At 49.3% G+C, this 16,975-nt stretch overlaps 1 protein-coding gene across 1 annotated transcript; it reads right to left on the reverse strand.

Annotated features, from left to right (window-relative positions):
* Positions 1-13,017: 13,017 nt before the first annotated feature.
* ARL4C (ADP ribosylation factor like GTPase 4C) lies at positions 13,018-15,538 on the reverse strand. The gene has a single exon (XM_047722486.1). The coding sequence runs from the start codon at positions 15,027-15,029 to the stop codon at positions 14,451-14,453; it is 579 nt and encodes a 192-aa protein (XP_047578442.1). The 5' UTR covers positions 15,030-15,538; the 3' UTR covers positions 13,018-14,450.
* Positions 15,539-16,975: the final 1,437 nt, after the last annotated feature.

The following is a 16,975-nucleotide window of genomic DNA, read 5'->3' on the forward strand; positions in this document are numbered from 1 at the left end:
TTCTGGCACCACGTGCTGGCAGAGGACATGGCAAAATTCACTTCCTGCAGACATGTGCATCTTTCAGGTTCCCTCCTGGCAAGAACATGTACTTTCCTCTGTGGCTCACGCTCTCTGCCAGATCCAGCAGCCACAAGTGGGAGAGCAGCCTTTCATGTGTGACATTCTACCTCCTTCCATGTGGCTGTATTTCCTCCTGCTCCAAGTGTGTCCACATACCAGCAGCAGTGGCATCACCAGGCCGCTGGCTGAGATGCACAAGTTTGGGTCACACTGATACCCAACAAGTGAGATTGCATTTCAGCAAGCCCCGGGCCAGTCCTGTGCACACTGCCGTGTGAGAAGCAGTGGTCTATAGAATTCATTCATTCCAGAGCCAATGGACAAGAGTGGTAGATTCGCATCTAACTTGCATGGTGTGGATCGAATCTTATAGGGATACCAGGCAGACACGAGTTAAATCAAAATCGTCAGGTTAAGGTCTTTAAGAAGATGGAGATACAAAGGCCTGTGTGCAGAGCGGAGAATGATTCAAAAGCCAAGGGTCAGCATCCCTTTTACAGATATTGAATCCTTGACGGAATTATAATGTGAGTCCCTTCCAGGGGTAGGAAGGTGTCACATATTCATGCATGAGGCAGGTATTCAAACGCTTTCATTTGGCCAAGAGCCTGAAATTAGGACAAGAGCCCTGACTTACTGGGAAACTCACTTGTTGCAAGGTAGTTAAGAGCAACATTGAGATGTTGACGTAGAATCCGTTTGTGTTCCTGGTGGTACGCAAACCTAAGACCTAAAAAAGGAAGGAAGAGATGTTAGAAATCCTTGGTCAGTAGATCTGGCTGGTTCTTTTCTTCCACACATGCTCTACCCTTGAGTTTTACCAAAGGAAACCTCAAATGTGATTGTAGCCCCGGAGAGCCCAGCCGCAGCACTTAAGGCAGATAACAGAAGCTCAAACGTGTCCTCATTAATAACTTAATTAAATATGCTGGGGACATGACTTTCCTTGACTGTTCACATTTCGTGGTCAAAGAATAGCACTCTGCTGGGTACAAAAATATAAACTGATACAATTTATCATTTCATTGAGCTGAATAGAAATCAATGAGGATCCTTGAGGATGAAACCAGCTACGTGTTAGGTAAATTTATATTTGTTTTTTTTTTCCATTAAAAAATTGAGATTTAAGTCATATAATATAAAATTCATGATTTTAAAGTGGGCAATTCAATGATTTTCAGTACATTCACAGAGTTGTATAACCATCACCAGTGCGCAGGTCCAGAATATTTTCATCATCCAAAAAGCATTTCCACTGGCAGTCCTTCCCCATGCCCCCATTCTCTACCCCCTGCTAACTGTTAATCTACCGTCGGGAAACTAATAAGCTACTGAAATGGAATGATACCAGTATTTACTTACCAAGCATCTCCAGTGGATATAGGCTCAGAGAAGTTAAGAAACTGCCTCCAGGTCACACAGCAATGATATGTCTTAACTATAGTTTGAATCTACATGTCTGATTCCCAAATTGCTCCCTGGTCTGTAGTTATACCATGCTGTCTCTTCTGGCATTTTCCTTTTTTTCTTTTTTTTTCATTTTTTAAAAGTTTGTTTATTTTAGAGAGAGAGAGAAAGAAAGCATGAGAGCATGTGTGTGCACGTAGGCAGGGGGAGTAGCAGAGCGAGAGGGACAAGCAGCCTCTGTGCCAACCACAGAGCCCGACATGGGGCTCTATTGCTCACCTCTGAGATCATGTCCTGAGCCGAAATCAAGAGTCAGATGCTTTGCTGACAGAGCCACCCAGGTACCCCATCTTTTGGCATTTTTCCTAACTCACACCATTTTAAGGAAAAACCAGCTACGATGGTGACATGTAGATTTCCGAGTTTGTCCTAGCCATGAGACATGACTTGCTTTACTCCCAGGTTAGCAGGCTTATCTTCCCGCATCCAGACACATATACCAATATCAGAATGACACGGACCGAGTGTCAGGATAGCATTTCAGCACTGACATTTACTCTGACACTCAGCTGTAAAACGCTGTGTAATATTGACAAGACGGGAGCTCCCTGTGGAATAGAGGATGGAGTGGAGCGTGGGGCAAGGCCGGACGGAGAATGCAGGGCAGAAGCAGCTGCCACCAACACCACAGTCTCTTGGAGGATTTCCCGTAGTTTGTGATTTCCTCAGGGTCTCAAACCTATTTGAACTCAGAAATTCAGGTTCATGATACCTCAATTTGCTGAAACTGATCATTATAGGTTGACTTTTTTTTTAAGATTTTATTTTTTTAATTATTTATTTATTTAAAAAGATTATTTATTTATTTATTTGACAGACAGAGATCACCAGTAGGCAGAGAGGCAGGCAGAGAGAGAGGAGGAAGCAGGCTCCCTGCTGAGCAGCGAGCCCGATGTGGGGCTCAATCCCAGGGCCCCTGGGATCATGACTTGAGCTGAAGGCAGAAGCTTAACCCACTGAGCCACCCAGGTGCCCCTAAGATTTTATTTTTAAGTGATCTCTACACCCAGCATGGGGCTCAAACCCACAACCCTGATATCAAGAGTCATGTACTCCACCAACTGAGCCAGCCAGACACCCCTGTTATGGGTTGACTTGCATCCCCCCATGAACATGACCTTATTTGCAAATAGAGTCTTTGCAGATGATCAAGTTAAGATGGGGTCATTAGAGTGGACCTAGATCTACTCTGACTGTGTTTTTATAAAAAGAGGAAATTTGGCACAGTGAGATAGACACAGGGAGAAAGCCACATGAAGATTAGTGACACCTTGCTACAAACTGAGGAATGCTAAAGATGGCCACAAACCACCAGCGGCTAGCCCAGGGGCCTGGAACAGATGCTAACCTCACAATCATGGAAGGAACTAACCCTGCCCATACCTTGATCTTGAGCTTACAGTCTTCGGAACGGAGACAGTAAATTTCTATTGTTTAAGCTGCTCTCTTTGTGGTCATTTGTTATGGCAACCTCCAAAACCCACACACCAGTGGACAAACCAAAAAGGCAACGGATTAGTTTGCAATTAAAGCTACACCTGCCCAGGAGACATTTATTTGTGTCTCTTGTCTGTGACAGTCACTGACAGCCACACGGCCTAGGGAAGGTGCCAGTTATGAGCGGCCACAGTCCTCTGAAAGAGTTCTGGTTTACAGGCTTTCGTGGCTGATCTGGTCCCTTCGGGTGGGCACTGTGTTCTTCTCCTTCATTGATTGCCTTGCCTGACTCCAGCCCTGGCCCAGACACTACTCCGTCTCCTTAAGTTTACCTCTCATGTCCTGGTTCTCAGCCATAGTAAATTGACTTTACACTCTGACTCTTACAGGTGAAACTATTTCCTTTATTTACAATTTTTATGGGGGAGGGGATGTCTTCTGTTGCTTCTAATTTTCTTATTACTTTTTTCTGAAAACCACAAGTCATTCATCCTTCAACAAATTATTATTCCTAAAACCAGGTACTTTTCTCAGCTCCAGGACTTAGAAGTGAGACCTGTGAAAACGTTAACCCATGTGGCAAGATCGACTTTCTGGGTGTGAGAAAGTGAAGGATCTTGGGATCGGAGGTTATGCTGGCTCATCTGGGTGGACCCGAGGTCACTGCAAGGTCCTTACAAGTGAAGCAGGAGGGTGAGGGTCAGAGACAGATTTGAAGACGCCGTGCTAACAGGTTTGACAATGGAAGTGACCATGAACCCAGGAGTGCAGGTGGCCTCCAGAAGCTGGACAAGGCAAGGAATAGATGCTCCCCAGACCCTCTGGAAGGAATGCAGCCTTTGCTGACACCTTGATTTTAGGAGTTCTAATTTTAGAACATCTGTGTTGTTTTAAGCCACTAAGTTTGTGGTCATTTGTTACAGCAGCAACAGGAGACTCATACTTACGGGGGAAATTGACAGTCAAGAAGTAATTAAAGAAAATGTATAATATATATTATGTCAGGGGTGACAACTGAAGATGTCTCAGGACATTTCCGCTGTTTCTTGGAAGGCAAAATTGCCCCCGGTGGAGAGCTACTGCTCTAGAAGGAACTGAGTGACGTGGCTCAGGCACAAGCTGGTTGGGGTCCTAGTGTGAGGCCAAGGCAAGTTCGGGAGGCTCCTAAGGAGCACATGGCTCTGAGGCTTGTGTTCAGGGAGCAGCGGCATGGCCTCATCAGGAACTCACTAGAAAAGCAGACTCTCAGGACACCCCTAGCCCCAGCAAATCAAGACCCTGTGGTGTAACAGGAACCCCAAATGGGTGGTGAGCACATCGGATGGGAGAGGGACTGCTCTGGAGCACTCTCCTGTGATCTCCCTGAGCTGCAGTGGTGGGGATGCTCCCCCCATTACAATCTCATTGATTTCACAAATATTCTGGAACACTCTCCATGTGCCAGGTCCTAGGTCTGGGCTGTAAATAGCTGCCTCGTGGTTCTGAAGTCAGACCACCCGAATGTTTCCAAATTTGTGAAATGAGGGTAATGATGCCATAGTCCCTATCCCATAACCTTTATTATGAGGCACAAATAAGATATCTACCCAGCAGACTCGGCTCACTGCTTGGCACTCCATAAATGTTCAGTAATTGTTACTGTGTTTATCTATCTACCCATCTGTTTGTCTGCCTGTGTATCGAAGGCAGGCGGTCAATGTAGGAGGGATGAACAGAGCTATCTTCTGGCCTTTCAGAGAGGATTACATGAAGTGAGTCTGTAAAATGAGTGATTTGTAGTCTAGAACAAAACAAACACTCTGTGAATGGTTGTAATTAATATTATCTTAATCATTTATTCTTAGAAAATGAGCGCTGGTAAAGGGCTTCACAGTTAATAGTGTTGTCACCTGTTTACTTGAACTTACACTCGAGGTGTGCCTCCCCTCCTGGCCAGAAGGACCTGAGCTCCCTGGTGGTAATTGCTCAACCAGAAGCCAAGTGGTCAGTCCTTCCATTCTGCCAGCTGAGGCCAATCGAGGCAGGTCCCAATCTGCCTGTGATCTGATGGCACAGAGGTCATGGAGCGGTTTCTCTCACACAGCAAGTCTTGTGGGGAGACTTAAAAGTTCTGTACAATAAAGGGTTGGTGGTGCTGTCTGAGGGGACTTGTTGGTTGAGGACTTTTAGCTGCAAGTACCTGATATCCCAAATAAAAGACATTTTATTTTCTCACCTAACTGCCAAGTCCTGAGGTGAGGCTGTCCCAGGGCTGGTTGTGTTAGCAGTTCAGTGATGTCATCTGAGACTCAGGTTCCTGTCCTGTTTCCCCCCTGACATCTTCAGTGTGTGAGTTGGCGCTTGCCATGGTGTCAGGATGGCTGCTGCCCCTCCAGGCATCACATCTTTATTCACTGAAATTCAGAGGTGGCAAAGGAGAGCTACATGATCCCTGTGTCCAATTTTAAAAAATAAGGAAGATTTTCCAAAGCCCATCCACTTACTTCTCTTCAAGAACCCTTTCCCTTCAGTCTCATGACCCTTCCTAAACAAATCATGGGCAAGAAGAATGGATTAATTTTATGGCTCAGAGCCATCTCCCCATAAGTGCAGTATAGTCACTTTCCCTGAGCACGTAGCCATGAGGCAAAGGATATTCCCAAGCAAAACTGGGGTTCTGACTCTGGAAAACAGCATGGAAGTTCCTCAAAGTGTTGAAAATAGAACTACCCTATGACCCAGCAATTGCACTGCTGGGTATTTACCCTAAAGATACAAACGTAGTGATCCGAAGGGGCACGTGCACCCGAATGTTTATAGCAGCAATGTCTACAATAGCCAAACTATGGAAAGAACCTAGATGTCCATCAACAGACGAATGGATAAAGAAGAGGTGGTATATATACACAATGGAATACTATGCAGCCATCAAAAGAAATGAAATCTTGCCATTTGCGACGACGTGGATGGAACTAGAGGGTATCATGCTTAGCGAAATAAGTCAATCGGAGAAAGACAACTATCATATGATCTCCCTGATATGAGGGAGAGGAGATGCAACATGGGGGGTTAAGGGGGTAGGAGAAGAGTAAATGAAACAAGATGGGATTGGGAGGGAGACAAACCATAAGTGACTCTTAATCTCACAAAACAAACTGAGGGTTGATGGGGGGAGGGGGTTGGGAGAGGGGGTGGGGTTATGGATATTGGGGAGGGTATGTGCTATGGTGAGTGCTGTGAAGTGTGTAAACCTGGCGATTCACAGACCTGTACCCCTGGGGATAAAAATATATGTTTATGAAAAATAAAATTTAAAAAAAAAACAAAACAAAAAAAACCTGGGGTTCTGCCAGCAAGAAAGGTGACAAAGACATAGAATTGTGTGGGTTACCCCCAGTGCCTGCTTCAGAAGATTTTACCCCCAACAGACTCTCCAACCCCTGATTCCATCACCCCAATGCCTTACTCAAAGACAGGCAAGAAGAACAGGATTAAGGCACAAAGTGAATATCCGGGGGAGGTGGTCATCTTCAAAACTTCTGCAAGAAATTCCTAGCTCTATGGCGCAAACTGATTCCAAGATAGATAACACAACACTTTTGAGTTCCTAGGGTCCACACTAACAGAGAGAAGCAGTGTGAGCTAAGAAGGGGATTCCTAGACTGTGTAGGATCAGCCCCCCCAGATGATCCCCAGCCCTGGATATCAGAGTGGGAGTAGACACTAAGGAGCCTTGCCAGGCATGTCATGAAATGTCTGGTGGGCATGCGGAATGGGCACCACACGTGAGGGCAGCAAGACCGGGGCCAGCAGCTGTGGCCACTGTGCTGAGCCCAGCTTCCAGAAGGACACTTCCACAAGTGGTCAGGGCAGGAAGGGAGAAAGCAGAGGAGCAGACTGTTAGCACAGTGATGTTAGCAGATCCTCCCCCAAGGGAATCCCAGAAAGAGCTGGAGAAGGAATCCCAGAAAGAGCTGGAGAAGGAGATCCAGGGAAGACTGGGACGTCTTCAAGTTGCACCAAGACAGAGGGACATGTTTTACTCCAGGGTGAGTGTGGCATGGAAAATGTGAGCTTGGTTGAACTAAGGACTTTCTTTTTGGTGAAACCAAAGGATATTTTGCACTGGAGTCCCCCGCTTCACTTGATACTTTAGCCTTAATTCACCACCTAGAATGTCAGCCATCTGAAGACAAGAATCATGTTCCAAGTCTGTCTGGCACGTCTGCCTAGTGGAGTGTCTCCAACATAACAGGTATCACAATTATTTATAGATATATATCTCCTTCCTTCCTTCCTTCCTCCCTCCCTCCCTCTCCTTCCTTCCTTCCTTCCTCCTTTCTTTCTTTCTTTCTTTTTTTCTTTCTTTCTTTCTTCCTTCCTTCCTTCCTTCCTTCCTTCCTTCCTTCCTTCCTTCCTTCCTTCCTTTCTTTCGAGTAGGATCCACACCCCGTATGGGGCTTGAACTCACAACCCTGAGATTAAGAGTCTCATGCTCTACTGGCTGAGCCAGCCAGGGACCCCTCTTTGCACATATTTTTAACAGCCTTTTTTGCGTGATGAATATGACACCCCAAGAACACTGCCAATTACATAGCAGTGCAAAAGTTCATCTGTGCAATAGTGGACTCAAACATACATTTATGACATAAGCTGTTGCAGTTGTCATTACTTACCACGATGACTTTTAAATTATATATTGAAATCATTCTAGCTTTTATGAGACATGGGCGGTTGAAATTAATTGCATAGGGAGTTAGTGTCTAAGGAGTGATAACAATCATGTGTGGCTATTAGAAGGAGAAGTCTGCAAAGGACAATGATAAGGAGGTTCATTTTCCTTAAGAGTCACTTACTAGACACTCACGCTAAAGTTGTATCTCCAGAAATTCACGAGGAGAGGTCTTTTCCTCCAGGAAGACTGCTTTGGTTTACTCTGGAGGTGGAAGTTTTCTCATCAGCGAAAATGAACCAACAGGAGGAGCAGAATGTCCCTGGAAGCCAGAGCTGGCACAGGACAGAAGGGGCCACAGTCCAGGCCTGCTGTGCCGAGCTTGCACACGCCTGGCCCTGCCATGTACATGATGCTTTCCCACCTAGTATCTCATTTTGTCTTTGAAAACACCCTGAGGGACGGGCAGGGCCAGCATCCTCAGCCTCACTGAAGGATTTCAGTAAAGAGTTATATGTCAAGACCACATTCCAAAGCAGGAACACTGATACCCCATGTCCCCCCACCCCTTGGGGTCTGTAAACGTCCCTGTGTTAAGTGGCGAGGCACTGCCCCACCCAACAGTCTCTTGGAAAGAAATACTGGGAATAAAATTCTTCACGGATGGAACGTGGTAGCAGAGGGCTTGTGTTTTCCTAGATCCTAGACTGCGCTCTTGAGGGAGGGAAGGCAAGACTCTGGGCTTGGGGTCAGGTATGTCGGCGGTGTTCGGAGTGAGTTCTGGGGCCTGGGTGGAGACAGGGCCCTCCCCAGCAAGAGAGGGCAGGAGGGCAGTGCTGCAGGCAGGATACCAGCCTCTGTCCTCTGCTCCCTGGAATCAGATTCCCAGCTTTCTTCAACGGCATGATCCCCCTCTAGGAACAATAGACTGGGGACCTCCAGGAACTCAGTCTCTGGGTCTCAGTGACCTGGGGCTCCACCTGGGGCTCAGAGGGCATTCTTGAATCTCTTCACTTCTGTCTTCTCATCTGTAAGTGCAGATACAATCAAGGGATTCACTTATTTGATTAATGAATTGATCTGTTGGTGCACTTTGGAGAAAAAAAATAAAAGATCAAGCAGATCAAGCCTTTAGTGTGGCGATGGAGGCCAACACACAGTCAGCCCTCCGTGAAGGCTGGCGATGGCTCTTGTCATGATGATGATGCAGGACTCACGGGAAATAGAATAGAGCTGGATAGAAATACTTCACGTGACTATGTTATAGTAATTTTAATACCGAAAAGACGTTCATCCCCTCACACCAATGTATAAACGGAACCTGAAAAATAATCTGGTTTGGTTCTGTCTTCCATGACTTGTCACGCTCCAAGGAGATCACACCTGCTGTGATTCTCTTATTAGGAGAAGTTAACGCCCAGTGGCCTGGGAGGTCCGACCATTCGAAGAAAACCATTTCATGTTCTGAAACCCGAGCTGGGGTTAAACCACATAGTTCTTTTATTCTCACTTCTTCTAATCTTGGCCAAGAAGCAACACGCACTCTTTCTCAGAAGCCCTCAGTCTGCCATTCTAAATGGAAGCGGCCCCATTCTCCATCCGAAGTCATGCAGAGCAAATGTATAAGTTGCTCGAGCGTCTTGTGCGAATGCCATTCTCAAAGGGCCTCAACTAAGAAGGAAAGGCTGTTTAAGGAGACGTGAACATGGATGAGGGGTCCAAGTTTGAGGACAGAACAGAAAAGCCCCATCAGCTGACACAGCAGAGTGTGCTTCCTGGTCGGCAAATGCCGGCCATGGGCATCAGCTGAGCACTCTGGGGCAGGGGTGGGAATGGGGAGAACGGTCTAAGCTCTGGGTGTGTTCTTATCTCCCTCTTTCACACCATCACACCTTATATTTCTGCTCTTTGTGCATAACTTGTCTCTCCTTGCCACCCCAAAGATGGGCCCCGGAATGGTCTGGGATGTTAGTACCATAAAATACAGGTTTCGGTCTTGGCTTCTTCTGACTGCTATTATTTTCCATCCTCTGGAGGGCATGGATCCCCAAATGGTTTTTCAATAATTTTTCGGGCTTCAGGACTTAGAAATGGCACCTGTGCCTGTCCTGATGTCATCAGACTCCTAACCATCCGCTTTTTGATAAAAATCAAGCCTTGCTCATTTTAAAATAAAAACCACTAGGTTCGTAGAAGTTTTATTAGGTGTAAGAGTGTCCATGTCCCTCTCCCAAGCCACAGCCATGATTCATCCCTGAATTTCATCCCTGAAATTCATCATTTCAGGATCTTGAAGAAGATATTAATATTTTGTCCGTTTTCAACTTGATTAAAAATTTCATGAGGAATCATTGTTAATTTTGTGTAACGCCCGTTTTAAAGTTTACGACTGAATCTAACTGACGAGAATTCAGTCATTCAGCCCATAGTTATCGAGCACCTCGTCTATGCTAGATGGAATCTGGGGGCACCGGCCATCAAAGATCTATGCCTTGCTCTGGGGGGCGCTCGGAGCCTGGAGGGATGGGGTGTCCTGCTGTTTTGCTCAGCCCCACGTGGCTCTGGAAAAGAAGAGCACACGCCCGGGATGGTGGGAGAGTGCACGACTGCTGGCTTGACCCCAGTCTGGCCTGGGCCTGGGGTCTGCAGCCTGCGTTCGGAGGGTAAGGACACTGAGAGGCCTGGTTAAAAGGGGACCTGATGTAAAGGCCTGCGTTGTGGTTGAATTACCTCTTCCAGTTTGCTGGCGGCTTGTAATCAAAGCTAACCCTGTAGAGCACAAGATCCCTGTCAGGCCCTTCCTGAGCCCCTCAATGTATTGTTTTGTGTTATGTCTTCCCCAGCAACCATGGTGACCCTGTTTTACATATGGGGAAATTGAGGCCCAAGAGGCCAAGGGCTGTTGAGTAAAATCACAGGGCCCTAAACATTTGAGCTGGAATGTGAAACTGGATCCTTCTGTGTCCAGAGCTGAGACACACGTGGCACTTGGGTTTCATTGCTTGTTATCTGCCTAGTGTCTCCAGGAGCACGAGTATAGAGAACCTGCCCTCGTGCTCCTGATTCTGCCCCCATCACTTTTTCTCCAGACAGTGGGCCTTTTCCCAGCAGCACGTACCAAGCAGGATGGTTTTGTGGCGCCTGATGTCAGAGAACTCAAGTCTTGTGCTCCTGATGTATATCCTGATGGTTTGGCCCAGATGGGAGCAGAGGAAGCCAAGACTGTGAGCAGCTTTGTGACTACTCCTGGTGTTAGATGAGCACACAGTTACTTCCAACTGTACACAGTCTTATAATATTTCTGAAGTGCTTAAGAATTATGACTTTTTTTTAAAGGTAGTTTCTATGCCCAGGGTGGGGCTTGAACTCATGACCCTGAGAGCAAGAGTCATGTGCTCTATGGACGGAGTCAGCCAGGTACCCCAATCATGACTTTTTTTTTTTTAAAAAGATATTATTTATTTATTTGACAAAGATCACAAGGAGGCAGAGAGGCAGGCAGAGAGAGAGGAAGCAGGCTCCCTGCTGAGCAGAGAGCCCAATGCGGGGCTCGATCCCAGGACCCTGGGACCATGACCCGAGCTTAACCCACTGAGCCACCCAGGTGCCCCAGTATTTTCAATCATGACCTTTGTAATAACCGAGAGGCTGAGGCCAAGGTAGGCATCGAGGCCGTCTTCCCGAAGGATCTCTGAGGACCATGGATAGGCACCCCATCAGGGGGACAGACATCCAGCCCTCTCACTCCTCCGCTCAGGGCAGAGCCAGATGCTTCAGCCAGAAAAGCCGATTGGTCCAGCCTCATCACGGCCCCAGAGCCCATCTCCTGAGCCTAGAAAGAGGGGCAACTCGAAAAAACCACCCAGACAACTTCCCCACGGGTTTGATTGTATAAATAATTTATTTCTGTTCACAGCATCATATATGCATATAAAAGGGAACAGGAACAGAAGAATGTTCAGGACAGAGAATTACAGCAGTAGAAACGAAAACTGAAACTGGGAGACGTCGTCCCATCACCATGACAGAGAATCTGTGAAGAGAATCCCTTTGAAACAAAACCGGCCTCCCTGTGTCTATGAGAAACAATTTCAAAAGCTCACGTGGGGAGGCCAGCTTCCTCTGTGTGAAACCCATTCATTCTCCAAAGGCCAGGAGGTATAATAAATCACTGGTGCTATGTCGGAGGGGGGGGGTCCCCCAAGACCACTCCAAGGTGAGTTGATGTGTGCTTCCTCTGTTTGGTCAGAGACAAAAATGGGCTATTATTAGGTCAAACAGGACAGAAATCAACTGAGACTCTTAACTATTAGTGGACACACCACAGGGCTTTACTTTACTGCACAATTACGAACAGCTGACTGCACCCTTAAGTCTTGAAAATGCAAAACCCAAAATCATGTAGCTTCGTTGGTTAAGCATGACAGGATTGGAACAGTGATCTTGAACCTAAGTATAGTTAGCACGAGATGGTGACAGTATTTGGCATCTGTAATGTCACAAAATAAATATATTATTCTCTCAATAGTGTGGAACTACCAAAATGTCAAAGTGCATAAGAAATTGTTACATGTGAAGAAAATAAAGGAAGATGGATTTTTTTTTTTAATAACTCTATACAGAATCTTCAGATGATGGGACCAGCCCATTTAGAAATCAGTGACTATGCTGTTGATATGTAAACCGAAATCCTGCAGGCTTTCGCACGTCTTTAGCTCTCTTTTCTCTACTGAGTTCCCACAAAAAGACCAGCATTGGAGAGGTACCAAATTCACCGACAAAAGATAAAAAAGGAAGATGGGCTGGGTTTCCTCTTTTTAAATATTTCATATGAGAATTGGGTTTCAAGCAGGAAGCCAGGACTTCAACCTCTGGTTCTTAAATTAACTTTCTGAGTGCAATGGACAATAGGCATGGATTTAGAATTTGATTAACTCATATGCTCAAGCATGATCATGCCCAATTTCTATAGGCCTCCTTCGTAAAGAAATTTCTCAACAGTGGGGGGAGGGGGCAATACACCTAATTCTACCTGTAAACATGAATTTTAAGAGGAAATAAAAACCAAACAGTTAAGCGTTAAGTTTCCCTTTTGATACTGTGTTTCAGGGTAAATGACATCTTCTGCAAACCAAGACTCAGTCCTGATTATAAAAGATTTTTAAATTACATTATTAAAAATATGTATTTATTCTTCTTTTGCTTTATCTCTTTTCCAAAGCCTCTTTCAAGTAAACTGTGAAGTGCCTGAGTACAGGTGATCATTACATCACACGCTTTCTTTTATCTCAAGCACTCATTGTTTGCATTTGCTACGCAGGCCAGTTCCCACAAGAATGGATTAGGAAGGACCTCATCCTTGTGCTTTTCCTTCGCTCTTAAATCCATGCAACGAGGTCGGCTTTTGCAACAAGGTGGGGTTTTATTTTTTGGTGCATGACATCAAATACTCTAACGAGACATTTTTAATGAAATACTTAAACCAGATAGGCCACAATGAACCAAATTAGAAATTTGAACATGTCGCCACTTGCAGCGTAAAGGGATCTAAAAGGGCAAAGTCTTTTTTTTTTTCTCCCTAAAGTGAATATTTCCAAGGTGAGTATTCATTTGTAGAATTTTTTTAAAAATATGTCTGAAAACCAAAAACCCATCATCAGGCGGTTAGTATTAGAAGAGGCGTCCTTTGCAAAAACCATCTTGCATTTCAGCACACATCTGTAGCTGGTGTGCTTGCTTACACAAACCAATCAATAGGCTAAGAGATTTTAAGATTCCACACATAGGGGTCTAGGTATTTATGCCGATTACACAGTACAGAGGGAGGTCCCTGTATCTACACACACACCCCATCCAGCATTTACGCCAAGAGCCTTACCCTTTAAACACCTTTAACTATCCTGCAAACAGTAAATACATCATTGGCCACCACCTCCAACAGTTTTTTTTTTTTTTTTAATTTTTATTGGTCTCTTTGTGTGATAATGACCTACACATGGACAGGGTCCAAACCATCTGGAAGATGTCTGATTCCAGGCTGAAAAGCAGTTCTCACCAGAACTGGTCTTCCGTAGCCACCAAAAAGCACCAGAAAAGGGGCATCTTCGTGGCCATTCCCCAGCCAAGGCCAGCGCAGTGCCCGTGCTCTGGGCTGCTGTATTGTTCCAGGCAGTCCTGTCATGGCCCAAACCACCACCTCGTTTGGGCCCAGAGCAGGACAAATGAAATTTCAACAGGGGCCTGCCCTGTGACATAAAATCATCCCCCTTCCAGAGCCCATGAATGCAAGGGGCAGCGGTACCCCCCCCCCCAGGACCTCCCACTGCCAGCATGCCTCCAAACGTGTACTCCCAGGGTTCTGGGAACCGCAGACCTCCGGTAACTCACAGGTGGGAGCCCCCAGGGAGGGCGGGGCAGCCTGAACTTCTGGCCCTCCTGGAGGAAGAAATCTCTTTTGTCTCTGACATCTGAGCCATCCACCTGGGCCAGGAGGGCGGACAGCAAGCCAGGCACGTCCACTCCCCAGCGCCCCCCCACCCACCCACCCATTAGTAGCTCTGGCATCCAGACAAAAGGTCCCCTGAGCTGGGGGTGGGGGTGGATCGAGGGCAGGCTGGCAAGTCAGCGTACACACCCAGGTTAAGTCACTAGTCCTGCGTCTGGGCGCACAGATTCCGTTTTAAAAAGTCGAAGCATTGCTTTGGTTCTATGTCTTTGTTCGCGGGCGCAGATTCTCCTTCATCCACCCACCCATCCATCCATCCATCCATCCCTGACTCGCTCGCTCGCTCCCGGCTCGCTCCCCGCTCGCTCCCCACCGCGGCCGGCCGCATTACCGCTTCTTCTTCTGCTTGAGGGACTTCCTGCGTTTCAGGATCATCTCATAGAGCTTGTCCATGCCCTCGGTGAGGCCCTCGCCGATGATGGCGCACGCCGGCTGGACGTGGTAGGTGGTGGCCGGGATGAGCTCGTGCAGCGCCAGCTGCTTCTCGATTTCGGCCACCGGCAGAGATTTGGGGAGGTCCTGCTTGTTGGCGATGACCAGCAGCGGCGTGCCTTGGTTCTCGGCGAACTTGGTCACCTTGTGCAGCTCCGTCTTGGCCTCCTCCAGCCTGTCCACGTCCACTGAGTCCACCACGTAGATGATGCCGTCCGTGCAGCGGCTGTAGGACTTCCACAGCGGCCGCAGCTTCTCCTGGCCGCCCACGTCCCAGAAGTGGCAGCTGATGCCCTTGGCCGTGCCGTTGCTCAGCTTGATCTTCTCCGTGTTGAAGCCGATGGTGGGCACCGTGTTCACGAACTCGTTGAACTTGAGCCGGTAGAGTACCGTGGTCTTGCCGGCCGAGTCCAAGCCCAGCATGACGATGTGCAGGGACTGGAAGGCCGAGATGTTGGAGGAGATGTTGCCCATGGCTCCTCGCTGCGGCGCCGGCCACTGCGGCTGCGACGGGAGGGCGCCGCCCCCCGAGCAGTGACGGGCCCGACGCGGCCGGGCGCACCTGGGCCGCCCCTGTCGCGCTCGGCCTCGGGCACCCGCCCGGCCTCGGCGTCCCTGGGGCGCACCTCTTGGGGCGCTCAGACGCCGCGGTCCCCGCGCCCGCGCGGGCCGGGCATCGCGTCTCTCCGGCGGGCTTTTGTCTCCCACGAAGCCGCCTCCGCTGCCGCGGCGCAGGATGCCCGCGCCCGGCGCCCTCCTCCGGCCCCGGCTCTCTCTGCGGCTGCCTCCGACCGCGTCCCCGCGTTCGGGCCGCTGCCCGGCTCTCTGCCGCCCGCCCACCGGCGGCTCCCGGCGCCCAGCGCTCGCCTCTGCCTCCCCGGGCGGCGGGGCTGCTCCCGCTCCCGGGCGCGCCTCGGAGGCGCAGGCGGGGCGCGGGCTTCCCCGGGCGTCGCTGCCGACGCGGCCGCCTGGCTGTCCCCGCAGTCCCCGCTCTGTCGTCGCCGCCGCCGCCGCCAGCCTGCAGGGGCGGGAGGGCGCCCGGCCCCGCCCCCTGCCCCGCCCCCCGGCCCCCGCCCCCCGCCGCCCCTGGCCGGACGAGCCCCTCCCCGCCCGCCCGCCCGCGCGCGCTGCTTTCGCGCCTTCCGAGCGTTCGAAATCACCCTCCGCTTCTCCCTCCCGCGCCGCGCCCAGACAATGGGCCGGGGCCCGGCTCTTCCTCCCGGCCAGCTGACGCATCTTATAAAAATAGTTCCAGGCTCCCGGAACCCCCAGGCTCCCGGAACCCCCAGCCTCCGAGCGCGGGCCGCACAGCCTGCCCGGGGAGCGGCGTCGGGGTAGGGGCTTGGTATCGTTGAGCAGGCGCGGGCGCGGCCCGGAATCCGGAGTCCAGAGAGGGGCGGGCAAGGGCCTCTTCTGCCCGGGGGTCCGGGAGTCGCCCAAAGTGGGCATGAAAGTGCCCCGCGGGGCAAGGGGTTGTTGGGTCGGGTCCCTAGAAGAGGGTAATGGCGCACGCCGCGTGCGCAGCCAGTCTGCAGCTCAGGACTGACCCAGCACTGGCGCTTTCCACTCTGGCGCCCTTTGCGGCGCTCAGGACCCGGGCCCTCCTTGATGCCCTGACAGGCTTTCCTGCCCGAGCTCCAGGGCCACTGCCGCGCCTGGAGCTCAGGCCTGTGCCCAGGAAGCACCGGAGGAGGCCCAGCTTTATCTAGCCTGGTGGTGGCCACGGTGAAGAAGGGGTCGGGCATTTGCATCCTAGGCCACAAGCCTTCTTATCTCAAATAATTTAGACAACTCACCTCCCCCCCTCCCCCCGCTCCTCCGCAACGCCCTGCTGCTCAATTTTGTTTCCACCAGCATTTCTGACATCCCCAGCAAGCCTTATCATCGGCAGGCGCTGTTTGCCACTGTGCTCTGAGACCTGAAAACCACCTGCTCGCAGGCGAACCACTCCTGCATCTGGGGCTCCAGACACACTTGGGGACCGAAACAAAAACGTGTCGCAGCCAGCAGTAGGTGGCACGGTGGGTTACAAACACCAGTGCCCCTTCCCTGGTTTCTGTTTCCCCTCACTCCAATTCAGTGGTTTAATTTTGGTTTGGAAACACATTAACAAATGCGAATCCTCTGCGCGCAAAGGAAACGCTCCAGAGTGCATGATGGAGACACACATATCAGGGGCACAGCGGCGGTGCAGAGGCCTCCAGCAACTGAATGGTCCACAGCATCTTTCCAACTCCAGACTATTAGGCAGAAAAGACAGGAATGGGGCCAAGAGGTACAGAGTGAAAATGAACACATTTATGAATAAAAACCAAAACTTTATTTCTTAAGATTTTATTTTAAAGTAATCTCTACACCCAACATGGGGCTGGAACTTACAACCCAGAAACCAAGAGTCACATGCTCCACTGACTGAACCA

Source organism: Lutra lutra, chromosome 3 (assembly GCF_902655055.1).
Source record: "Lutra lutra chromosome 3, mLutLut1.2, whole genome shotgun sequence".
NCBI classification, from domain to species: domain Eukaryota; kingdom Metazoa; phylum Chordata; class Mammalia; order Carnivora; family Mustelidae; genus Lutra; species Lutra lutra.